This window comes from Mus musculus, chromosome X (assembly GCF_000001635.26).
Source record: "Mus musculus strain C57BL/6J chromosome X, GRCm38.p6 C57BL/6J".
Taxonomy (NCBI): domain Eukaryota; kingdom Metazoa; phylum Chordata; class Mammalia; order Rodentia; family Muridae; genus Mus; species Mus musculus.
Window position 1 is genome coordinate 152192424 of NC_000086.7, and position 26562 is coordinate 152218985.

At 45.6% G+C, this 26562-nt stretch overlaps 1 protein-coding gene and 1 long non-coding RNA gene across 11 annotated transcripts in view; one reads left to right on the top strand and one right to left on the bottom strand.

Annotated features, from left to right (window-relative positions):
- The window catches only part of Iqsec2 (IQ motif and Sec7 domain 2), an 81055-nt gene that overhangs the window by 48241 nt on the left and 6252 nt on the right, over nt 1-26562 (top strand). For 9 of the 10 annotated variants that reach the window (XM_006528842.1, XM_006528848.3, XM_006528844.1 and 6 more), the window contains 9 exons: nt 10485-10746; nt 11509-11910; nt 16347-17242; nt 18787-18948; nt 19599-19721; nt 20864-21030; nt 23078-23217; nt 23918-24043; nt 26454-26553. In XM_006528842.1, the coding sequence (XP_006528905.1) occupies nt 10485-10746; nt 11509-11910; nt 16347-17242; nt 18787-18948; nt 19599-19721; nt 20864-21030; nt 23078-23217; nt 23918-24043; nt 26454-26553 (2378 nt within the window). The remainder of the gene's footprint in view (nt 1-10484; nt 10747-11508; nt 11911-16346; nt 17243-18786; nt 18949-19598; nt 19722-20863; nt 21031-23077; nt 23218-23917; nt 24044-26453; nt 26554-26562) is intronic. The other variant, NM_001114664.2, reaches the window with a different exon arrangement.
- Gm52430 lies at nt 8325-10673 on the bottom strand. Its single transcript, XR_003953083.1, has 3 exons — nt 9697-10673; nt 8774-8976; nt 8325-8686 (listed from the first exon to the last, which is right to left on the bottom strand). It is a non-coding gene; the product is annotated as a predicted gene, 52430 (long non-coding RNA).

Consider the following 26562-nt stretch of genomic DNA (forward strand, 5'->3'; position numbering starts at 1 on the left):
GAACGGGGGCCTGCCCTTGGTAATAGGAAAATGCACAGTGAGACTGGACTGTCATTCTTTTCTCATGACGACCTTAAGAACTATGGCATTTTATCACATTGTAGAGACGAGGAGTGGGAAACCAAGGCTCAGGGCTTTGAGACCTGGCTTATGTGATTGTGCTGATTTAGTGTGTAGAACAGTGTGTCAGAGGGATCTCCAGGTTGGAGAAGGGTGTGTGCATGTGTGTATGTGTATTCATGCGTGTGCTTGTCTGCCAGATGGACCACAGTGCCTTCCCCTGCTTGTCATCTTTCCTCCTCATCTCTTTCTGATCCTTTTCTTTTATACTTCTTACATTTTCTTAACTGAGTCTGGGAATGGGATGTTGCCTTTTCCCTGGTTGTCCCCAGAAGACCCACCTTTTTACTTCTGAGGCATCTGATCCCCTCCCAGCCCATACACTCCTTGGTATTGTAACTCCACTCCAGTGGCTGCCAAATGCAGTCTGGCCTCTTAGAAATGAGATTTAGAAACAATTAACAAAACCACATTGTTCTTGTTTCCATTCTGATTGTTTGCTAGGAATTTGATGTCCTAGGCCTCACAACAGTCCTGGGCGTTAGAACCATAAGTCCCATTTTACAGATGAGAGGGGCATTACAATGCTCAAGGCCACATATCATGGAAACACTTATGAAGCCTGGGTCTAGGTCCAAATCTTCCTCTCTTTTCTTTTCTTCCCTCTCCTTTCCTCTCCTTTTCTTTTTTCCTTTTTTTTTCCTTTTCTTTCTTTCTTTTTTTTTTTTGTGGGTTCTAGGAGTGTAACCTAGGGCCTTTCATATGCTAGGCTCTATATTAGGCTACATCCCTAACCCATGAACTCAGGTCTTTTTACTTCTAAAGCTGTGCACTTCTCATGCTTTATTTATAAGCATCTTCTTGTTTTTGCTGACCTCGAGTCTTAATGAAATACAAATCTTTGTCCCATAAGGACAGAGTGAAAGGATGGAGTGTGAGACCTGAAGCTCTAAGAACTCTGGATTAAATATTTTATGCCCAACTTATCTAATGTATCTAAAGTTAAGCATCATTTCTAAAATGATGCTTTTGCAAAGTTGTTGTAGGGGTTACATGAGATAATGTATACTAAGTTCTAGCATAAAACAGGTTGCTATTATTTATAGGAAAATTAAGGTTGGGCAACTGTCAGAGTCAGAAATTGTGTTTCTATACTGGGAAGGTGACCCTAAGATTAAGGCTGGGTTGGGGAGGGCTATTCCTTTCTTGAAGACTGAATTGGATGTGGCCTTGGATAATGTGTCACACCATTTGGACCCCCATCCTAGTTCAACCTCCCAGTTCTGGCCCTTTCATGTATCTCCCCTTCTCTGCAAACTAATGTCTCTGCCTCTCTCTGTCACCCCTGCCTGTGGCCTCTACCCTGCCCTTCCTGGCCCCAGGGAAGAGGAGGAGGAGGAGGAAACTGAGGAAGAGGAAGAGGAAGACGCTCACCAGTTCTGCTGTCCGGCCTCCGAATGCAGTAGTCCCTCCTCTCGGTAACTGAGAGGACAAGGGCCATTTTCTATGCAGAAGCAAAAGCCTTAACCAGCCCCCACCCCTGCCTCTATGGATCCCTCATGGGACCCTGTCCCCTGCTTCAGGAACCAGATGGGCAAGCATCATGCTCTTACTTCCCCAACCTCCTTCTTGGAATTCCTCCCTACCCCTGCTGTCTCCCCTAGGCTCTAGTCCCTGAATTAAAGAGCTAGAGTCCTAGATTTTACTAATTTGTGGGAGAAGCAGAGCTTGGAGCTTGAAGCTTGCAACCTGGACCCTCTTGCCCCCGTATACCCACTTCCCAGGCACCCTGGAGCTTGTTACTACTGGAGAGGTCTCCAAATGACACCCCAAGGACCTACCTCTGTTCTCTGTGAGCACAAACAGAGATGCAGGGTGCCTAGGGCTCAGAGGACCAGACGGGAGCAGGAACCCAGCCTGCCTAGTTCCCCGTCACTCATTCCCTTGCTGTGGCCATAGCTGCCATATTTTGTCCACTGCTTGAAGGCCTCACCTCATACCCTCTCCCCAACCCCTATCACTCCCATAGCGCTCTGTAAACATGATTAGGAGGAAAAGGCCTTTCAGCATGTGTGTTGCTATGTATAAAGAAATTTCCATCAATAAAAGCTGATCTCTTCTCTCTGTCTGATGTATGTTCCACCCTACCCCATCCCCCTGTCTCCATCCCCACCAGAACTTTGCCTTCTTTCCTATCCAAAGCTGGTAAAGGGCTGGAAGACAGAGTAGGGTTTGATTTGTGGCTTGTCAATGCCTCAAAGTCATTTAAAAAATAAATGTGTGAATGTCTCCCGGCAGGAGCACACCTATTACCTTCTTTAGTGCCCTAGCCTGGGGCATTTTTGAACTAGCTAATCTTGGACATGGCCCTTGACTTCTGTAATACATAGTTTACTCACCTGGAAAATTGGTAGAGTGCTTTGACCAGGGTCACCAGAATTCTTCCAGCGCTGACATTCAGAATCTGAGATGCTACTATTTTAAAAAGCTGTAATTATGAGCTTTGAAGATACTATGATTCTGGGACAAATTTCATGCAGTTCTGTGAGTTCTCTTTGTACAGTGCTATGATACTTGGATTCCCCAATCCTATGATTTTAGATTTCATAATTCTACCACTTAAAAATCTGATGATATGATTTTAATATTCTGTGATATTAGGATTCCTTGGTTCTGGTACTGTAACTTTAGGATCTCCAAGAGGAAGCCATTTTCCCAACAAAACTGCAAACGCTTCCTTGACCTGGCTGAAAGCTAAGACTCTTTAAAGCAGCGGTCTCTCATCGGACATTTACATCATGATTCATAACAGTTGCAAAATTACGGTTCTGAAGTAGCAACAAAATAATCTTATGGTTGGGGTTCACCACAACATGAGGAGCTGTATTAAAGGGTCCCAGCATTAGAAAGGTTGAGAACCATTGCTTTTCAGGGTGCTCCTGGGAGAGAAGACAGGGCCCGTTGTGATTTTGTGCTCCTCCATCCATGATGTGTTTATGTTAGGAAATGGGAATGTGGGTGGGGAGTGGTAGGGTCCGGGGGGCTTGCTGGAGGAAGATGGATAAAAATTGGGTCTCAGATATTGGGAAAGATTTGATTAGGTGGCAAGAGGCAAGAAGACATTTCAAGGGATAGGGTCCGTAGAGGGAAAACCCCACTGGTGTGCACCAGGGTCAAGTTGGGGAATGGCGAGTAATTACTGTGCTCAAATGTCTCTCCAGGATATGTGAGTCTAGGTGACCTGCGACCAGGAGAACATCCTCTATACTTTATTTGAGTGGAGATAGAAGGAAGTGGGCAGGGGTTAACTGAATAAAGGAAGAAGGCAAGTCAAGAACACACTGTAAGAGTGCTTGACACCTGTGCAGGCAACTGAATTGGCTGGATCAGAGTGGGTTATGCTGTGGGAAGGGAGCAGACCTATATCTGTGGTGAGAAAAATATGCCTCCATGTGTCTGTGCGTCTATGGGCACATGCATGTGAGGCTAGACGGGTCTCACAGTAGTGAAAGACTGCATGAGTTGTTGCTGTATATCTAAGGAAGTGTGACTATGTGAGCCAAGGCTTGAGGAATCCTGAGAATATGAGATTTCTGTGTGAAGTCTGGCTTTCTGCACCTGAAAGCTTCTATGTGTGTGCCCAGTGAATTTAATCACAAGGATAGGAGATGGTTGGCTTTTAAACATGGGGCTCTTAGGGTAGCAGTTATCAGACAGATGGTGACACACATACAGACATGTTACCTGTAGATTTAGGGGACAGGTTAGCTGAGCAAGGTATGCTAGGCCCTGACCTGTGCATGGTAGCTCCATAAAAGTGAATCACAGCAAGCCACTACTCTTGGAAAACCGATGGGGTGGGGGTGGGGTGCTGGAGAGATGGCAGCGGTTAAGAGCACTGACTGCTCTTCCAGAGGTCCTGAGTTCAATTCTCAGCAACCACATGGTGGCTTACAATCATCTGTAATGGGATCTGATGCCCTCTTCTGGTATGTCTGAAGAGAGTTACAGTGTACTCATACAAATAAAATAAATCTTTTTTTTTTTTTTTTGTATAAAAGGAAAACAGATATGGGGATCAAGAGTGGGCAATGCATATTTCAAGAAAGACTGGTGATAAGGGCCACCATGAGACGGGTGAGCATGAGACACAGAGGAGACAGTACCTGATCCTGTTGGGTGCTGGTGGGCTGAGAGTGAGTCAGAATTCTCTTGGCTGGAGGTTCTGCCTGTTCAGGGTATACAAAATGAAGATGAGCTCATCTGGGCCAGTTAAGTCCAAGGGTAAAAAGGAGAAAAGACATTTTGGACAAGAAAATTAAAGCAAGTCTTTGAATGCAAAAAGGTGATGGATACGTTTGCTATATGGGAATTGCAAGTAGCCTATTGTTGTTCCCTGTTTGGAACATATTGAGCAGAGCGAGAGACAATAGGAAGTGGTGGGCGTGGCATGGGTATTTGTAGCTCAAAGTGCAACTTTTGTCTAGGAGATAGGGAAGTTTTTGAGAGAAAGATCCTTTTGATGCCTGAGCTCCACTTGCGTCTATGGGATTGGATGGTTCTTAATACTTGTTTGCAAAGTTCACTCCAACTCTGTGGACTGAACAAATCCATGAATCATTGTTCTTAAATGCAGGAGCTTTTTCCATCTAACTTCAGCTTTCCTGATTCCTCACTTACTGCTCCACGAATATTTACCTCAGGGTCTAGTCCGCTGTTAGTCCGTTGTGTGCCACTGTGGGAAGAAATGGAGAGATGGTTAGTCAAGGACTCCACCTCGGGAGGGGACAGGAAGAGCAGGAACTTTTCTATGCAGACTCATTGTTTCATGTGTGTGGAAATGGGGATCAAACCCCAAACTGGAGATGCTAGGCAAATGCTCTGCCATACTACCAGCCTTGTATGCTCAGATATGTTTTCTTTTCAGTCTTGGCTCCCCTACTACTTAGTTTTGAGACCTTTTGCAACTGAGTTCATCTCCCCACCTACGTTGTATCTCTTTCAGTGAGAAAAGCGGGACTTTGCCCAGTTGCTAGGCCTGGTGAAAAGAGTAAATTAAAACTAGTATTTTTTTCTAGGGTTGCAAATGAGCAGATCCAGGATTCCAACCCAGGCTTTGGGCTCCCAGAATCTGCTTTCCCACTGTTTACCTGGTTAGCCCTCAGTTGTTAGCTAATCCAGGCTGGATTTGGGATTGGACTTTATGTGACACTGGATTGGATAGCAAAAGGCCCTGCTCCTGTCGTCACTCTCTCTGTCAGCTCCAGTTTTCTTGCCTAGCCTTTTACTTCTAGAACTTAAAACCCTTGGTTCCCATCTACACACCCTGACCCCCTTGTTTTCTTGTATCGCACTTCTAGTCCCTTCCCTTTCCAACCTAAGTTGTCATGGGGATAGTTTTCAGCAACCTTGCTTTCCTCTTGCCCTCATCTTATGGTATCCATAGCAACAGTCTCCATTCATTTCCATGGCAACTGCATTCTGATTCCCATTCCCAGGCTGAATTCTTGGCTCTGGGCAGTACCAATAAAAAGAAGGAGGGAGAAAAGACCTACACACACACACTAAACAGGAGTAGCATCTGGGAAGGGTCTATGCCCCACCCTCTGTCATGGGCAGACTAACCTCAAGTGTCTAGAAGGCAGCCTAACCTGCTTCCCCCATCTTAGAGCCTTGGCTTACAAGGTTGCTCTACTCTCATCTCACCTAGCTCCTCCTAGGCAAAGTACAGTCCATGAGCTTCCTCTCCCAGGAAGACTTCAAGACAGCAGGAGGGCCAGCACAGGCTTTGGGTCTGAATCCCTACCCTGCCAGTTGCTAGCTCTGTGACCTTTGTCAGTCAGTTTCCCCCTTAGAGCTCTTTTCTTCCTCTGTAAAACAGGAATCCTAATTTTTTCCTTGTGTTTGCCATGCAGATTAAATAATGTGTGGAAAATGCCTGACACAGGGTAGGTGCATAGTGAAGTGCCAGTTTATTTTTATTCTGCTCAGCCACCCCCAAGCAGAAGGAATCTCTCTCCTTTACTCCCCCATCACTTCCTGTATTCCCCACCCTGATAACTTTCCACTTTGTTCTGTGGTTATTTGTGTAGCATGGCTTATTTTCCCCCTCTGCAAAGGATGCTCTCATTTCCCCCTAAAGAATAGTCCTGCAGGCAATGTGTGTTTGTATCTACATGCATTCATGTCTACTTCCATGTGACTATGGATGTGTATATTTGTTTCTAGATTTGTTGGCCTTTGAATGTGTCTGTGATATTATACTTGTCCATATGTGGGGGAGGGTTCCAGGTGATTGGCCTGTTACTAAGTGTTTTACGGGCTCTGACATGAGGGGTTCCTGAAGTCACAGATTCTTCAGTGGTATGTATGATAGCAAAACCATCCCCTCAAGCAATCTCCTTGTTTTTGGCCAGTCTCTCCCATGGGAGGCTGTGCTGTCACCCTACAATTCCTGTGACTTTTCTCTTTGCAATCAAAATGGGGCAAGTTCTCAAGAGAGGAATTACCAAGAAGTAGAAAGCCTAGAGCAGCACAGGGTTGGGAGAGATGCTGAGATATCATTAGTGGGTAGTCTGAGCTTTGAGTTTATAATTTGGCTTTCTTACTTAATAGCTATGTATGACCTTGAGTTACATTTACATCAACTCTACTTCACTTCACTATAAAGGGGGCTAACAGTGCCTGTTACAAGGAATTGCAAGGGGCAGAGATGACTGCAGAGCCCTACAGTAACATGAAGGAGGGGCATGTATGTAAGGCAACATGTGCGAAGGAGGCAAGCAGATGTGGAAAGGCACACCTGAGCTAAATGTTGAAGTGTGAGCAGAAGGTAGTTAAGTTTAGGTGTGATATAGGGTTCAGGCCAGGTAAGGAAGCTATTGATAAGTTAGGCTACATCCTTCTTATGTTCGTCTCAATCAGAGCAAAAGCCAAAGTCTTTATGATAGGCTCAGCGTCCCTTGTATTAGTCTGCTTTTGTTGCTATGATAAAACATGGATCACAAGCAATTTGGGGAGGAAAAGGTTTATTTCGTCATCAGGAATGTCAAGCAGGAACTCAGGACAGAAACCTGGAGGCAGAAACAGAAGCCAAGACCATGCTGCTTACTGCTGTCTTTCCATGCTTTGCTCTACCCGCTTTCCTGTACACCCCAGGACCACTTGCCCAGGATGGCACCATCCACAGTGGGCTAGGCCCTCCCACATCAGTTGACAATCAAGAAAATGCTCACATACATGCCCACAAGCCAATCTGATGGAGACAAATCCTCAGTCGACGCTCCCCGTTTCTAGGTGACAGTATCTTGTGTCAAGTTGACAAAAATTAACTAGTACGACTCTCATTTCATGTCTAATCTTATTTCTCATTACCCTCTCTTGTTCACTGTGTTCTGTCTATATTGGGTTTTTTTATGGATTCTTAAACACGTAGACATGTACTGACTCTACTCTCTAGCCTCAGACAGCTACACAGCTCACTCCCTCATTTCCACCAGGATTCTGCTTCTGTGTCATTCCCCTCAACCACAGTTTTCCTGGACATCACATCTAAAATAGCAAATTTGGCTGGATTTGTAGCTCAGTGGTCAAGAGCTTCCTTAGCCTGCATAATTTTCTGAGTACTATCCCTAGTCTGTCTCTGTCTCTCTCTGTCCTCTGTTTCTCTCTCTCTTTCTCTCTTTCTCTCTCTCTCACACACACACACACAAATGTGCACACACACAATTTAAATGGTACCTTTTAACACTGCTTTTTTCTATCTTAACATTTATTTGAAATTCATTCTCTCTCTCTCTCTCTCTCTCTCTCTCTCTCTCTCTCTCCTGTTTCCTTTACTATAGCATCACCTTCCTGAAGAAATAATTTGGTGGCTTTGATTTTTACTGTATTTTTGGTGCTTAGTGCTGATACATGGAAAGGACTTGGTTGTTGTTTATTGAGTGAGTTATGGGAAACTGTGGCAGGGTTAGATGAGAAAGATGGGCTGATTTGTATGTTCCAACAAGCTCTCTAGCCACAGGATAGAGAAGAGATTTGCAAATAAGCCTGAAGTTTGTGGTATACATTTGAGTGACAGTTTTATTAGAGCAGCCACCAAGAACATTCACTAACTCGCTTATACCAGAGACACCTACTGTGGTCTGATCTAGGCCCCATGTCCTGTGCCAGCCAGAGAGATTACCAAATTCCCTTCCTATGCTGGGGTACTGAGAGTCATGTACTCTTTGCTGAAGCTAATCATTGCCAGAAGAAAAAAAAAAAAGGAAGCCATTTGTAAAGATAGGGGGTCTGAGGAAGATCAGCTGTAATTTCTGGCTGGTGGCAAGATTCAGGGGGCATCTCAGTAGGGGTATATATATACCTTGAATCTTAACAGAATTAGCGTGTGGAGCATTTCTCAGGTTGCACTAGCAGAAATGATGGGGATAGCATTGGGAGTAGGTCTTATATGAGCAGTTTGGAAGGTAGGGGCCTGAGGAACATTTGACAGAAACAGAAGCTGGGCTGGGTGGGTAAGATTAGGGGGTTGCTTAATGATTGAGGGCGTGAACTCTGAAGTCACTCTGCCTGGAGTTGAATCCTGCTTGTATTGTTGGTAGCTATCCTCTCCGGGCTTTGTTTTCTATATAAAATGAAGACAAATAACAACCTTATAGCATTGTTGGAAAGAACAACCAAGTTATTAAGTACAAAGTGGTAAGAACGGTACCTAAATATTAAGTATTCTAGAAGCCTTGTCTGTTGAACCTTGAGAGGTCTTCAATGCCAGAGTGATTGGAGATCGGACTAACTTGCAGACAGTGAGAGCCGTGGATGTTTTGGACATAGAGGAGACAGTTGCTCAAAGCTGGATTTGCAATGTGTACTGGTAAGGGAAATGTTGGAGAGGTTGCTGAGCAGGATTCCACCATCCTAGGGAAACAAGAGGAATGTCTTTGATGCTGGACTGGGCTGGGTCTAACCTGTGGAGGGTAGCATCAGGGGCCTCTGAGGTCTGAGAGAAAGGAAATTTAGGGTGCACAGCAGCCCTCTAGTCTCGTTCTGACTAGTACTTGGTAGGGTGGAGAATAAGCAGTGACTGAGAGTTCCCACCAGGGCAGAGCCCAGCTCTACTGCCCCTGACCTCCAGCACAAAGGGCAGACAGACCACAGAGAGCACAGGCACTTCTGCCAGTAGGTAACCCCTTCCACCCACCCAGCTTGCCCTTGCCTTGCCCCCTGGCCTTTCTCAATAGAGGTGGAGGAGTGGCCCTTTGATCCTTTTACTAGCCAAGAGCCTCCCCTCAGCCTATATTACTTCCCTGATTTAAAAAAAAAATCATTCTTTTAGCCCCAGCCACACCCATTCTCCCACAACCTCCTCCATGCCTCAGTCTTCCTGGTTCACCCCACCTCTGTGCTTCTCAACATGCCCTGGAGCTCTGCTGCCACCTGGGTTCCCTGGCAGCCTGGTTGCCATGGCACTGTGGAGCAGGTCTGGCAGAACAACAGCTCTAGGTAACCCCAGCAGGCAAGACCTGGGACCCAGCTCCTGCTACCTTTCTGCTTGAGAGCCCCCTGCCCTCCTCCCGGAGCAGAGCAGAGGAGGACATGAGGAGAAAAAGGAAGCTTCCCCGCAGGGCAGCTCTTTACCTGTGAGGATGCTGAATGGGAGGCACTTCCCACTGTGGCCCAGCCTGTGCCTTCACCCTGCCCTCTCACCACCAGCAGCAGCAGCAGCCGCAGCCGCAGCAGTAACAGCAAGAGCAGCAGCAGCAGCAGCCTGGGAACCCTGGGAACTGGCCAGGCCTGGACTCCAGGCTGCTAAGGGCAGGGGCAGGGCACAGGGGCAGGGCTGGGTGGGGGAGGGAGGACCTGGATGGGCAGGAATCACCAACCAGGTCTGGGAGGGGGGCAATATGTCAAGGAACCTGGTCTGGGGTTGTTCTGGGAATAGGACTATAAGGGAAATCACTGCATGGGGTTATGAAGAATTAGCTGGGTGGAGAAGAGATTCAGGGAGGGAGCAACTAGGCCGTCAGGGGAAGGAAGATTTGAGGCTGGAGCTGCTAGGGACAGGAGTGGGAGGAGACTAGGAGTAAAGTTGTGACTGGACCAGATTGTGAGGGGTGGTGGGTAGGACTGAGGACAAAACTGAGAAGACACTCTTGAGGGAACAGTGTCTCAGAAGAGTTATGGAGATGGGGCTCTGACGGGAAGGGACTGAAAGGGAATAAAGAAAAACAAGGGCACTTGAGTGAATGAACCGTGTAGGCAGTGAAGAGACAGATTAAAGGTCTCTTAAATGTTGGAGTCTCTAGGTATCTGAGGAAATGGGAGAAGATGGGGTTGGGGGCAGGATCTAGTGTACTCACTCAGTTGGGCCTAGCAAGCCTCTCTCCTGTTGCCACATCCTGGCTCATTTTATCTCCTCCCCACAGTGTGGAGGGTGATGCCCCAGGCAGTGACCTGAGCACAGCGGTTGATAGTCCTGGGAGCCAACCCCCCTACCGGCTGAGCCAACTACCCCCCACCAGCAGCCACATGGGGGGCCCCCCTGCCGGGGTGGGCCTTCCTTGGGCTCAGAGGGCACGCCTGCAGCCAGCCAGTGTCGCCCTGAGGAAGCAGGAGGAGGAGGAGATCAAGCGCTCCAAGGCCCTGTCAGACAGCTATGAACTCTCCACAGACCTGCAGGACAAGAAGGTGCAGAGGAGATGGCTCTGGTTGAAAAATGGGAGTGGGATACGAAGAGAAGGAGGGAGGTTGGGGTGTGGCTCTTGAGGGTGGTATTCAGGGAGGGACAGTAAGGCTGGAACTGGCGAAAACAGGCTCCAGGGCCTATCATTGTACATTCACTGCATATGCACTGAGCCTCCTATTCACTCGGCAAACATCGCTGAGTTCCAATAATGGGGTCCAGACTTTAACAACATGCACTCTAAGTGGGAAGCGCACACACAGAACTTGACAGTTTCACAGTATGATGCAATACACTGTCTAGGGGTATAATAGAGAGAGAAGGGAGGGAGGGGGAGGGAGGGAGGGGAGGACATTACACCAGATTTAAGAAAAGTAGAACTTGGAAGGGCAGTTATCAACACATTAGTTATGGCTATGCCTAGATGTTTGGACTGTAGGTGAATCATCCCTCACCCCTCCCTTCTTTCCTTCCTTCCTGCTTTTCTCTCTTACTGATTCTTTCTTCTTCCTTCAGCTTCCTCCTCTTCGTTTACTGTTTCCTTCCTCCTTCCTTCCTTCCTCCCTTTCTTTTTCTTTTCTTTTTTCTTTCTTTTTTTTTTCTAAGTGTTTTCTGATTTTAAATATATTTTTCCCTTGTGTACATCTTGGGATTCTAAGTGAGAAAACACTGGGCACAGAGCCTGTCATGACTTCCAGCAGTTAGTTGTGACTTGACTGGGATATGGTTGAGGCTCTGGCAACTTTCTGAACTTGTTCCTCTGACAGGTGGAAATGCTGGAGAGGAAGTATGGGGGCTCCTTCCTGAGCCGCAGGGCTGCCAGGACCATCCAGACAGCCTTTCGACAGTACCGTATGAATAAGAACTTTGAGCGGCTGCGCAGCTCAGCTTCAGAGAGCCGCATGTCCCGCCGCATCATCTTGTCCAACATGCGGATGCAGTTCTCCTTTGAGGAGTACGAGAAAGCACAGAACCCTGCATACTTCGAGGGCAAGCCTGCCTCATTGGATGAGGGTGCCATGGCTGGCGCCCGGAGCCACCGGCTTGAACGGGGCCTCCCTTATGGAGGCTCCTGTGGTGGGGGCATCGATGGTGGTGGAAGTTCAGTCACCACATCTGGAGAGTTTTCTAATGACATCACAGAGCTCGAGGACTCCTTCTCCAAACAGGTCAGGAGCCCTAAAAGGGGCTTTTCTTCTCCATTCCTGGCCTCTGGCTGCTTCTACTGCTTTTTAAATCTATTTTCCAAAGTATAAGAAGTTTCGCTATTAAGCACTTAACAGCAACAAATGGCAGTGATTTGAACTGAGACTTGGAGAGTAGTGAGAGAGAATTATTAGCACAAGAAAGAGTTACAGCTGAGTGTATACTTGTAATTGAAGCACTAGGGAGACTGAGGCAGGAGGATTGGGAACACCTGTGTCAAACAACACCAACCAACCAATAAAAACCCCAAAGACAGGGATGTAGCTCAGGAGTAGAGCACTTGCCTAACATATGCCACACAGTGTGCTTCACCTCCAGCACTGTTAAAAAAAAAAAAACTACATTGCTAAAACAAGCAAGTTAGAACTCGGGTGCACAGGGCCCGTAAGATGGCCCAGTGGGTGAAGACCCTTGCTGCCATGTTTGATGACCTAGGTTCACAGTTCCCAGAACCCTTACTATGGAAGGAGAGAGAAGAGATTCTTTATTTTAAAGACTTTATTTTTATGGTTGTGTGTGTGTGTGTGTGTGTGTGTGTGTGTCACATCCCCTAGAACTAGAGTTAAAGGCATCTGTGACACATTTGGCATGGCTGCTAGGAACCAAACTTAGGTCCTCTGCAAGAGCAGTGTATATTCTTAACCCCTGCACCATCTCTCCAGGCCCCCAAAACCGATGTAGAAAAAGATTTACTTATTTTATTTTATATGTTTGGGTGTTTTGCCCACATGTATGTTTGTGGGCCACATGCACACCTCATACCTGTTGCATTCCAAAGAGGGTGTCTGATTCCATGAAACCTTATTATGAATGTGGGTGCTGGGAAACGAGCTTGGGTCCTTTGCAAGAGTAAGAAGTGCTCTTAAGAGTTGTGCTGCTAGGTTTCCTTGAGCTCAACACATAGAGTCATTTTAGAAGTTGAAACCTCAGTTGAGAAAATGTCCAAATCAGACTGGCCTGTGGGCAAGCCTGTGGTACATTTTCTCAGTTGGTGAGTGATGGGGCGGGGTTAGCTCACTGTGGGTGGTGTCATCCCTGGGCTGGTGGTCCTGGGTATTATAAGAAAGCAGACTGAGGCAACCCTGGGGTGCAAGCTAGTAAACAGCACCCTCCATGGCCTCTGCATCAGCTCCTGCCTCCAGGTCTCTGCCTTGAGTTTCTGGCCTGTCTGACTTCCCTGGATGATGGACTGCAAACTGTAAGCTGAAGCAAACCCTTTCCTCCACAAGCTGCTTCTGGTCATGGTGTTTTATCACAGCAATAGAAGCCCTAACTAAAACAGAAGTTGGTACAAGGTTCATGGGTTATTGCTGGGACAGACCTGACCATGTTTGGGGGAAGGACTTTGAAACTTTGGGTTAGAAAAGTAACTAAGGCAGCAGCTGAGCCAACTCTCCAGCCCCAAGAACAGATTCTTGAAAGTTTACCTCTCACCTGCACATATGCACTGTGACATACAAGGACATGTGCATGCACACACACACTCTAAATACATGCGATAAAACTAAAAATATGAATATATAAACAAATAAGAAGACAAAAAGGCATTACTTTTAGAAATTTGATATACATCAAATAAAGCCTTTATTAATATAATGAGCACTTGCTGGGTGCCAGGTACTCTGTATGCTTCACAATAGATCTGTGACATAGAGATTCTTGTCCCTGTTTTATAACAGAGGAGACCGAGGCTGAGGCATGTGCTCTGGTCAGTATTCTTAAGGCTCTCCCAGTCTGGTAGACAGTAGAAGCATATAGGTGCATGGTCATCTCCTAAAATAGAATGTACTCAGAACCAGAAGGGATTCTGGGAAGACCAGACCCGTTTCTTGGAGAAAATAGCATTGTAACTAGACCTTATGGAACTGGAAAGATGTCGCTAGTTAGAGATGTTGAAAAGTGTGTTGTTGGTCCAGGCACTGTGATTGCATCTGCTAAAACATGGAATAATAGGAATAGATATGGCAGCGAGTGGCCATTCTAAACTGGGGAGATTTCAACATGGCTCCCCGTGTGAAAACCCCAGTTGTTCCATTTCCCAGTTGTATGATCTCAGGCAAATGGTCTCACCTTTTGATCAGCAAAATGGAGTTAAAGCTTTCTTTTTGGTGCCATTTTAGGGCTGTTGTGGAAATGCACTTCAACTTGGTAACGTACATGAAAGTCCCTGGTATCTGGTAACTGCTAAGTTAGTCGGATTTTTTTTTCTCTCCTAAAGCCAAGGAGATACTTGGTAGAAATTGTTGAATGAATGAAGTTTTTTTAAAAAGAAGAAATCACTGTGATCTAAACTCTGTTATCTGACCCTATCATTTGTCTATGCTTGCTTCTCTGAGGCTAGTAAAATGGAGGGAAGGAAAGAAGTAATGAAGGGAAGATCTGCATCATCCATCCATCCATTCATGTGATAATTAAGCATCTTTTCTATGTCAAGCAGTAGCTGATCTAAAATAGAAACTGGGCTCGCACCTACCCCTCAAGGGAAGAATAGAGAACAGGAAAATACCATCTGATGGAAAAGAGAGAAGAACCAGGCCTGATCCTAGCACTCAGTGCTATCTAAGTCAGATTGGGGGAAATGTATTATACCTCTTGCTGTACAGCAAACTACCTCAAAATTTAGTAATTTAAATCTGACCTTAGAGAGTCAGTGAGATGGCTCAGTGGGTAAAGGTGTTTGGTGTGCAAGCCTGAAGACCAGAATTCAATCCCTGGAACCTATGGAAAGGTGGAGAGAGGAAGTGGTGCCACAAAGTTGTCCTCTGACTCTACACACATGCCATGGCTTCTGTACCTACACCCACACATCATGTACTCATACATACAGTAATAGCAGGCTTTAAAACAAAGAACCTGAGATTAGAACTGAGCTTAAGCAACAAACGATCTCTTTATTTTTCTTCTGAACAGAGTAGCTTTGTGTAGCCCAGGCTGGCCTTGAGCTTGAGCTTAGCCTCTGGAGTACTATAATTACAGGTGTGTCACCACACACCACAACAAACATTATCTTATGCAGTTTCTGAGGGCCAGGAAGCTGTGAGGGGTGTGGCTGGATGATTCTGTTTCCAGGTCTCTCAGGAGGCTGCTGTTAAGCTGTGTAAGACCCAATCTCAGAAGACTGGACTGGGGCTGGCAGGTCTGCTTCTATGCTCAATTTCTTATTTTGTTGGCAGTCCCTTTCAGGACTGTTCACAGTGTGGCTTCCCTTCGGTGAGGAATCTGAAAAAGGATACAAGTCAAAGAGCATGCTAGACAGAATTTGCAGTACTTGACAGTGTCATTCCAGAATGATATGCCTTCACTACTACCATGTGTAGTGGGCCACACAGACCAACTTTAGTATGGTGTGATATCTAAGATTGTGGTAGAGATCACTGGGGGCCAGTTTGGAAGCCGAGTACACCTGGAGACAGAGTTACTAGGTGTTCATTTTTTCAAGAGGAAATATGGATTTCCTAAGAGAGTTTCACACAGAGAGCTCTGGGAGGAAGCTGAGATTTTGGGGTTTTCCCTGCATGGGAACTGAGCCTATCTGACAGAGTGTGCTTGAATCAGGGAGGAGGGAGTATTTGATATGGAGACAGGGATACTGGAGTGCCCAAGAAGGCATTTTGTCACTGTTAGTCCTAGCCTCTGTGAACTCACAGTGACTCCCTGGGAGTTATTTTATAAACTAGTAAGAACCTATGGGATTCTTTGCAAGCTTTTAAAAAATAATAAAGTTTAAAATAAGGGACTGGCTGGACAACACACAATGAACTCAATGGTATTTTTGTAGACTTTTATCTCATACTGCCTTGTTTGGACTTTTTTTGTCTTACTGGTCTTTTGCTTGTGTATTATGGTCTCTAATTTTGTGTTGTATGGGTTTTTATTGGATATCTCTCTGTGTGTTTGTGGTTTTCTTTGTCCTTTTAAAATTATTTTTCTAGTTTGTTTGTTTTCTAAAGAGAGAAAGAAGGCATGGGGTTAGGTGGGTAGGGAGAATCTGGGAGGAGTTGGGGGAAACTATGATCAGAATATATTGTATGAAAAAATGTATTTCCAATAAAAATGTATTTGTATATATATATAAAAAACAATAAGGGGCTGGAGAGATGGCAGAACCTCTGTGACTCCAGTTCCAGGGGATTTGATGGCTTCCACTAGCACCACACACACATGTGATGCACAGACATATGCAGGCAAAACACACACACACATACACACACTAAGCTTGTATTTTAAACATTTAAAATACAGGACCTATGGTAAAGGATCTGCTTCCTTGACTGACCCACCAGGAAGATTTCCTTTCCCTCCCCTCCCCTCCCCTCCCCTTCCCTCTTCTCACCTTTTGACCCTTGTACCATTCCTCTCTTTATGATTCCTTTTTCTTTTTACCTTTCACTGTGTACAGGTAAAGTCTCTGGCTGAATCCATTGATGAGGCCCTGAACTGCCACCCATCAGGGCCTATGTCTGAGGAGCCAGGGTCAGCCCAACTGGAGAAGCGGGAATCAAAGGAACAGCAAGAAGACAGCTCAGCCACATCCTTCAGTGACCTCCCCCTGTACTTGGATGACCCAGTTCCTCCTCCATCACCTGAGCGACTGCCCAGCACAGAGCCCCCACCCCAAGGCCGCCCTGAGTTCTGGGCACCAGCTCCCCTCCCACCAGTTCCTCCACCAATGCCACCAGGGACCCGGGAAGATGGTAGCCGTGAGGAAGGCACTCGAAGGGGTCCTGGGTGCTTGGAGTGCCGGGATTTCCGGCTCCGGGCTGCACACCTCCCCCTCCTCACCATTGAGCCTCCCAGTGACAGTTCTGTAGACCTGAGTGACCGCTCAGATCGCGGCTCTGTCCACCGCCAGCTGGTGTATGAGGCTGATGGCTGCAGCCCCCATGGGACCCTGAAGCACAAGGGGCCACCAGGCAGGGCCCCAATCCCACACCGCCACTACCCTGCCCCTGAGGGTCCAGCTCCAGCCCCACCAGGGCCCCTGCCACCAGCCCCCAATAGTGGTACTGGGCCCAGTGGTGTGGCTGGAGGTCGGAGGTTGGGGAAGTGTGAGGCAGCAGGTGAGAACTCTGATGGTGGAGACAATGAGAGTCTGGAGAGCTCCAGCAACTCTAATGAGACCATCAACTGCAGCTCTGGCTCCTCCTCTCGGGATAGCCTGAGGGAACCGCCAGCCACTGGCCTGTGCAAGCAGACTTACCAGCGGGAGACAAGGCACAGCTGGGACTCGCCAGCCTTCAACAATGATGTGGTACAAAGGCGACATTACAGAATTGGCCTCAACCTCTTCAATAAGTATGTGCTCTCCGTTCTAGCTTCCTTGCCTCTTCCCACCCTGCATGGGTACCTTGTTTTAGAGGCTAGTTCCAAGCAGTCACCTTGATTGTGCTATCCTGACATTTGATGCAATGGTATTTCTTCCCAGATGTCTGGGGATGAGAAGGACAGCAGAAAGTGGATGTAGTAACTCACACTTGGAAATCTTAGCACTCTGTAGGCTTGAGTGAAAGGGATTGCCACAAGTTAGAAGATAGCCTGGGCTCTGTTGTGACCACCAGGCCAGCCTAAGCTACAAAGTAAGACCCTGTCTCAGAAGACAGCCACCCAAAGTAAGAAATAAAGAAGAATTAAACAAAACTCACAGAGTTACAGAATAGAGAGGCTCCCAACATGCCTGAGTTCAGGTCCTAGTGCTTTCAGTACCTGTTTGTATGGTTTTGAGCAAGATGTTTCTCCCAAATGGCTTCTGGGCATTGTCCTCCCTATTCCCCCTTTTCAGAGGCGGGGAGGCAATCTAGACTATAATGAGCCCTAGATCAGGACCCCTAGCCTGCCTTTGCTCACTCGCTGTCTAGTCTTAGGTAACTTGTGTTCCTTCTTGGGGCTTCAGTTTTTTCATCTTTCCATAAGCTGGTGTGACTAATGGTGACTAAGCTCTTTCTAGGTGCCTGGTTCTGTGCCAGGTGCTTAGGAATGGGGATGAGAGCGTGGCATTTGATTAGAAAATAATTAGAAAACATAAGAAGCAATTATAAAACATTAGATGTAATGGAAGGCATTTGATGTAATACTTCACATCTTTATAATCTGTTAAACACTGCCACCTATATTTAATTTTCACAATAACTTCAGTGAGGTTGAAAAACTGAGACACAGAGAAGTAAAAGAGGTTGGCCAAAATCAGGCAGTTAAAAAGTAATTGGTCAGAGACTCCTAGAACATCAAAGTCCAAACTTGCAAATTTTAGTTTTTGGAGGCCCTCCTAAGGCATTCAAGTTCTGCATATGGGACAATTCCAACCAAGAGGGTTTTGGCTCCACTCTCTGAAAACATTAGAAGTACCTCATCTGTAAAAATAGTCACAGAGGCTGAGTAGGATGTAGGATGTGGAACAAAGCAACTTTTTTTACTTCTTCCCTGTCCTGAGGGTCTGTGACTCAGGGAAGCAGTCTTGGTCTAGAACTCAGGCCCCCTCTCAAGACCCTCTGATGATTGCTGGGCCTATCATAATTCTTGCAGAGAGCATCCCCCCCACACACACACTCTGGTATGCCTCAGGTAAAAGAGGAGATTAGTGTAAGGATACCTTGGAATTGTAAAACTCTGTGAAATGGGAAAGTAGTTTCTGGGCTGTGGAGATGGCTCAACCATTAAAGGCTAGGAAAAGTAGTTTTTTCTTGTGCTGCGATGTTTTCATCTGTACCCTGAAGGAATTGACCACATGATCGATCCTTGGCTCTCTAAAGCCCTGGTTAGTCTGGCCCTGAATCAAACTAGAAATAGGACCAGGCACAGTTCTAGAGGAACAACTATCTCATCTACCTCCTCTCTTCCTGCAGGAAGCCAGAGAAGGGTATCCAGTATTTGATCGAACGAGGCTTCCTGTCTGACACTCCTGTTGGGGTGGCTCACTTCATCCTGGAGAGGAAAGGCCTGAGCCGGCAGATGATAGGGGAATTCCTGGGGAATCGGCAGAAGCAGTTCAACAGAGATGTGTTGGAGTGAGGACCCCAGCATGGGGCAGGGGGGCCAGGGATTCCTGGAAAAAGGAAAACAGGAGGGAGGGAGGGGAGAAAAAGGAAGATGGGAGGGAGGAAGGGGAGAAAAAGGAAGATGGGAGGGAGGAAGGGGAGAAAAAGGAAGACGGGAGGGAGGAAGGGGAGAAAAAGGAAAACAGGAGGGAGGAAGGGGAGAAAAAGGAAGACAGGAGGGAGGAAGGGGAGAAAAGGAAGACAGGAGGGAGGCAGTCTGTCTTTTTGCTCAAATAAATTTTCAAAACAAGATGAATAGATTTTCCTGTTCCCAGACCCCTCTGCTCCAAAAGGGTCTTATTTCCTTTGACCCTATTCTTAAAGACCCCTAAGGATGGTTCTGGGCAGGGCATGCTCATCTGCTATTTTGCTTTGGGCCTCAGTTTCCCATCGCTAAAACGAATAGATTAAGGGGGAACACTCTTAGTGACCATGTGCCTTCGACTTTCTTACTTGAGTTTCAAGCATTCTGTCTTCAGATGTGATGGTACGTGTGGCTGTAGGCCCAAAGCGTGGCAGTCTGTCAGTGGGAGTGTTTGGTTGCTTGTGCAAATGGGTGTGTCAGTGGTTTGTGTAGAGAAATGAAGAGTGCCACCCCACCCTGCTTCTTTACTCTTCAGCTGTGTGGTGGATGAGATGGACTTCTCCTCTATGGATTTGGACGATGCACTCAGGAAGTTCCAATCCCATATCCGAGTTCAGGGGGAGGCCCAGAAAGTGGAGCGACTCATTGAAGCTTTCAGGTGTGCCTGCTACCCACTCCTGAAGCTGCCCCTTTCTACCATGGGGCCCGATTTCCACAAGACACTACTCTCTGGACGTTATAATTTTCTCGCCATAAAACAGAAACAAAGGTCTGGTGTGGTGAGGAAGAGGCAGGTAGATCTCTGAATTCAAGGGCAGACTGGTCTATGTAGTGAGTTCCAAGACAGCCTGGACCTACACTGAGAGACCCTGTCTCAAAAACAAAACAAACAAAACAAAACAAAACATAACCAAACAAAAATTCAGGATTGATAAATCCCATCTTAAGAGACATTTGTAAGGCTCAGAGTCAGTGAATATGAAGTATCTAGCTCTAGCCTCTGAGATCTAGGCATCGTAATAAGTGACAAGATCAGCAATAAATGATAGCACTCAAGAATCTGGGTATGTAAGTCAGTGATAGAGCATTTGCCTGTTGTTATGACTATGAGTCTCTGGTTTCTGTGCCCAGTACTGAAGAAAACAGGCTACTGAGGTAGATCCTTCTACTGGCATTTTCATTTTGTAGATGACAAAATTCTGGGGCATTAGAGTAAGTTAGCTGAATCAGAGTTTAAACTTGACTGCATCTAACTCCGTATTATCTATGCTCAGCTCTAAATGCTTTGAAGATCAGACAGAGCTGGGTCCAAATCTTGCTCCACCCTTTGGGGCTTTTCTCAGGAGAGGTGGGGGAAGATTTGCTTTGAAGCCAGATGATTGTTTTTCATCCGGGCTTTACCATTCACCAGCTCTATTGCCTGGGCAAGTTTCCTTACCACTTCAAGCCTTCATTATATCCTGTGTAAAATAGGACTGCTTGGGAGTTAGAGATGTGGTTCAGTGGTAGAGCATATGCTTAGCATGCTCAAGGCCCAAGGCTCAATCCTCAGCACTACAGGCAGAAAGAAACGGGGAAATAGCATTTATGCAGTGCGGTGATGAATTGCATGAGACAATGCACTTAAATCTCCCAGAAAAGTTCCAAGAAGGTAGTGGTTATGATTTTTCATGGTGGTGTTAGAGAAAATGAAGAGGACAGACTCCAAATGCTAAAGAAAAGGGTTTGTGATGGCAACTTGGGTGGGTAGGTGGAAATTGTTGGCACCTGAGTCCGGACTTGACCCTTCTTGTCTCACAGCCAGCGGTACTGTGTCTGTAACCCTGCCCTCGTACGCCAGTTCCGGAACCCAGACACCATCTTCATCCTTGCTTTTGCCATCATCCTCCTCAATACCGATATGTACAGCCCCAGTGTCAAGGCTGAACGCAAGATGAAGCTGGATGACTTCATTAAGAACCTGAGAGGTGACCAAAATTTCCCATCTATTTTTCTTGCACATCATCTGAGAAAAGTAAAGTGTGTGGGGAGGGGAGTGGGGTGAGAGAGATCCCAGATGTCCTTATAAATTAGCCTTCTTCTATGCTGTCACTTTATCTCGTGGCTGGACTTCCCCAGGGCATTCTCCTATTAATTCACTCAAATTTATCAAAGTCATTTGCCAGGCAGTGTAAGTAACTCAGCACTGAGCACTTATCTAGCATGTGCAAGGCTCTGAGTTTGATTTCCAGCACTGTAAAGAAAAACAGTTGTCTATCCACATACTAAGTATTGACTCAGGCTATAGAATGCGGCTCTGTCTCACAAAACAAAACAAAACAAAACAAGCCTGGCTCTTAAACTGTTTGACTCTCTCCTTCATCCATTCCTTGTTAGCTCTCTCCTTGTCTTCCCTATTTATACCCATAAAGACTCATTTGATTACTTTAGACACCGTTTTCTCCATTTGTTTATTCATTTAGTCAACCAACCACTCAGCCAGTGGACACTTACTGGATGCTTACTGTGTACCAAGTAAAATGAGTATGAAGGACAATGGAGGGGAGGCTGCTATAGTTTCTGTTCTGAAAAATTTCTGGAAAAAAAACCAACTTGGGTCTGTACTGAACATGTACAACCATTTTTCTTGTCATTATTCCCTAAATAATACAGTAAAACCACCGTTTATGTGGTATTAACATTGCAGTAAGTATTGTAGGTAATATGCAGATGAGTTAAAGTAACTGGAGAATGTATGATGTAGGCTATATGAAAATACTCCCCCATTTTTTAAGACCAACACCTTATCACTTGGCAACCATACTTGACAATACTATTTAATATATAAGCCATGAACATCTTTGGATTTGAGTGTTGATGGAAGATCTTGGAACCAATCTCTGTATATGGAGGGATGGGTTTCTTTTGTTTGTTTGTTTTTCAAGATAGGGGCTATTCTAAAATAACTTCCATCTGCCTGCCTCTGCCTCCCAAGTGCTGGGATTAAAGGCATGTGCCACCATCTGACAATTTCATTTTATTAATCTGGCTTGGAGGGATGTGTGTGTGTGTGTGTGTGTGTGTGTACATACACATGTGACTATTTCCTTCAGTTATTGAATAAACAAGCAAACAAACAAATGAAATACATGTTTATTTTAGGAATGAGGAACATGGGGTTATCATGAGGCCCTGGGTTTGATGCTCAGCAGTGCCAAAATTATTTTTTCATTACATCTGTTTGCTTATTTATTTTTGGGTGTGTGCACATGCTACAGATGTGGGCATGCACATGCCATAATTGTTCATGTGGAGGTCAGAGGACAGCTTGTAAGAATTGGTTCTCTTCTTCCACCATGTAGATTCTGGGGATGGAACTCAAGCTGTTAGACTTGGCAGCAGGCACCCTTCCTTACCTGCTCAGTCATCTCTCTGCCTCTCAAGTAGTTTATTATCTTCCTCTTTTCATTTGACTTCCTCTTTTCACTTAAGAATTTTCTCACACTATTGAAATATTTCGGTAAACATCAAGTTTATAGATAAACTATCCTTTACTTAGCTATTTCTCTACTGTTAGAAATTAAGCTGTTTCAGAATTTCTCCATAAATACCACTTGGTGAACCTTCTTTGGCATCAAGCTCATAAATATTTTTGAATAATCCCTTAGGATATGTGTTTTGGAAAGGAGTTGATGGGATTGAATATTTATGGTCATGCAAGATTCATTTCTGAAACTGTGATATCAGTAGACATGCCAATCTGCTCAGACTCTTACTAACTCTGTATCATTTGAAAGTACTATTTCTAGTTAAGAGGAGCAAAAGGAAGATAAAAATTAGTACCAGGTTGCCTCAATTACAGTATAAGTTGTTTAGACAAAATCCCTACCCTAGCTAAAAAAAAAGACCAATTGGCTGTTTTGTTGAAAGGCACCTTCCTGTCCCTATGCCTGAGTGTGGGGTATTATGGAGAAACCCCTACTGCCTACCTTCTATATTGATATGACATATTCTTTTGTTATACTTTCCATGTAGGAGTTGACAATGGTGAAGACATCCCCCGCGACCTTCTAGTAGGCATCTACCAGCGCATCCAAGGTCGTGAACTGAGGACCAATGATGACCATGTGTCCCAGGTGCAGGCTGTGGAGCGCATGATTGTTGGCAAGAAACCGGTAAGTGACTTCAGGGTAGGAGGCATCATTGTGTGGTAAGTCACTGCCCTCCCCCAGCCCCAGCTTCCAGCTTCCCCTTCCCTATAAAATAAAGTGGGAAATATGATATTCCTTAGGAATCATGGTACAGATTATAGGAGATTATTTATATAAGTGCATTTAGTATATTGCAGGATGAATATTTTCTTTTTATCTATGTAAAGATAGCCAAGTAAAGAGAGGCAAGCTGTAGTAGCTAAGAAGCAGATATACTATTGCCAGCAAACATTTATGAATGCCTCACCATTTTGCTGGGATCCAGAGACAGATTCGAATCAGACATAATCTATGTCTTTAGGGGCACTCAAAGATTAGTGAGGTTCCCAGACAAAGACACACATGATACTTCTGCCTCCAAGTCTAGTTTAGAGGAACAGAAAGCAGGGAGAGGCCATTTTAAGTCAAGGGAAGTCAGAAAGGCTTCTTGGAAAATAACTTGGGAATTGTGATGTGAAAGGGGGACAGAATATAGCTGGGCTGGGCAAGAAAGACATTTCAGACAGAAGGTTCTAGAGGGACAAAGACAAGATAGAAGAAAAGCTTACAGGACTTAGTTGTTTATATTCTTTGTGTCAGAGTGACAGATATGCCTTGTTAAGGTACCAGAGGCCTGAAAGTGATGGGGTGGCCTTGCTGACCACCACTTTTCACACCTGTTCAGGTCCTGTCGCTCCCTCACCGTCGACTGGTTTGCTGCTGCCAGCTCTATGAGGTGCCAGATCCAAACCGTCCCCAAAGGCTGGGGCTGCATCAGCGGGAGGTCTTCCTCTTCAATGACCTCCTTGTGGTATGGGCATTGTACCGAAGGAAATGGGAGGGAGATAGTCAGCAGAGCTGCTGAGTCTAGTGCAAACCATGGTGTGTGCAGTGTGGTTGATACAATGCATGCCATCTGCATGGTTCCCAGCAAGGTATAGCCCATCTTTGTCCCTCCTTTTCCTTCATTTTCATGTCATGAGAGCCACACAGGGACAGAAAAAAAATGCGAGGACCAGGGGGCTAATAATAGACTTGTAATCTGGGAAGTGGTAGGAAATGTCCCTGTCCACTGCCGTAGCACAGAGGGTTGTAAACCTGTGACTCTGTGAACCTCTCAGTTTTCTTGATGTTGGAAGTGATTAAAACAAAGCACTTCACTGGTACAGAGGTACCATCTTTTAGTGATAGGATTTGTTGGATTCTATAGATCAAAAGGGATTTTTTCCAGGATTTCCTAGGCAAGAGCTACTCTTCAAGGTGGCTTAGCCCTGACTACTACTACTAGAATCTGGTTATTTGGGGGTGGGGGTGGGGTGTTGGTTTTTTTGGTTTGGTTTTGTTTTTAAAATAAAGACTCTCACCAAATAGCTCTGGTTGTCTTGTAATTCACTGTGTACACCAGGCTAGCCTCAAACTCACAGAAATCTACCTGCCTCTGCCTCTTAGCTAGAATTAAAGGCATGTGTCAACACACCTGGCTAGATTTGGCCTCCTGATGTGGTTCACCTCTTACTCTACATTCTCTACTGTTTCTTGGGATCACAAAGAGCAAGTGTTCTTTCTCTGCTCTGAGAAAGTACTCCTGAGAACAGTAGTCTTGTTCCTTCCTTGGTCTTCTCTTCTTTACATTAGCGTTTCTCCATCTTGGCACTACTGTTGCTATTTTGAGGCAAGGCAATTCTCTTTCAAGGGCCTGTCTTGTATATGTTTAGCGGTACCCTGGGGGTGCCTACTAGAAGGCAGCAGCAAACCTTCAACCAAAAATGTTTTCTCCAGAGAAAAGGAAAAAAAAAAGTCAGAGAAGAAAGGGTAGGAGAGGGAGGGAACATTTTCAGGGAAGAAAAAGTGGAAGGAACAAAAGAAAAGAAAGTAATGTCTTCTCCAGATGTTGTTCTGTATCCTATGGAAGCAGGGGTCAAAATCACATCTAGTTGAGAATCAAGGCTTTAGACAACATACCTCCAACACCCTCTCCAAACCTTAGTGGCTTGATTCACGAAATGGTGCTAACCTTATCTCCTAGAGTTGTCAAGAGGATGAAACAGGAAGTCAGTGCCTGGCAATGCAATTCAGTAGTAGAGTGCTTGTTTAACATATGCAAGGATCTGGGTTCCATTCCCAGCACTATAAGAGAGAAGAGGGGGAAGAGATGACCCCATCTCAAACCATGTGGGCCTGGCCCGAGTGGGTGCTGAGTCCCTGTTAGATGTCTTTCATGAATCGACACCCCTGTTTATCTAGCTTTGTGCTAGACACTGAGTACATGGAGATAAATCAGACTCAGCCCTTGTACTCAGGGACTCACAAACAAATGGCCTAATAGTGTTTTGCAACATGGTGTGCTGATAAACCCCTATAATTTAATCATTTGGGAGGTGGAAGCAAAAGGAACAGAATGTTGAGATCAGACTGGACTACATTGATAGAGGTCTTGTCTCAACCATCCATGCCACACCACTGCTAGAAAGTGTTTGACAGCATTGTGCACTCGAACCAACCTAAACAAAACCTTTGTTTGAAGAGCCATTGGTAGAGGATGGGGCTGTAGCTTAATGATAGAGCAACTGTCTGGACCCAGGTTGCATTCCCCAGTATACAAAATACATGGAATAAACTAGCCATTTGCAGATTGTCCAAGCTTATGTTCGTGGTGAATCTAAAATGCCTAAATACTTGAGAAAGACTTTTGGTCATTGAGAGATTATTAATCCTGTTCAGAGGCTAGGCAGAGAGGTTGCCATTATAAGCTAGTTTTGTATGGTGGGAGTTGGGGTAAGTGAGAAAACCTGAAAATTAGACCCACCAACCCCCCCCCCCCCGCCCTCCAGGCCAGCAGGGGCAATCACATATTTAGAATTACCATAGACTGACAGGGGAAGAGGTATGAAAGGAACACCCTGGAAGATCAGAAGATGGAAACAGAATCTATGTGAGGTATTAGGACAGGCTTCCTAGAGGGACCAACATTCATGTAGTTCCTTTAAAAGTTGCAAATGCTTGTTGCGTGTGGTCATGATGTCACAAACTTGCATTCTTTCCCACCTCTCTGCTCCTAAAGTTTCAGTTCTTCTTTGTGGGTGTATGTGCTCATGTGCTCATGTGCATATGCCTATTACTGGGAGTAGGTGGGGAAGGTGGTTCCTAGAAATGGGTATCATTTGGAAATCCCCTACCCTAAACCCTGCCTCTTATCTTTTTCCCATTCTTGTTTGCCAAAGGTCACCAAAATTTTCCAGAAGAAGAAGATCTTGGTGACATACAGCTTCCGTCAGTCCTTTCCCCTGGTGGAAATGCATATGCAGCTCTTCCAGAATTCATGTGAGTCCC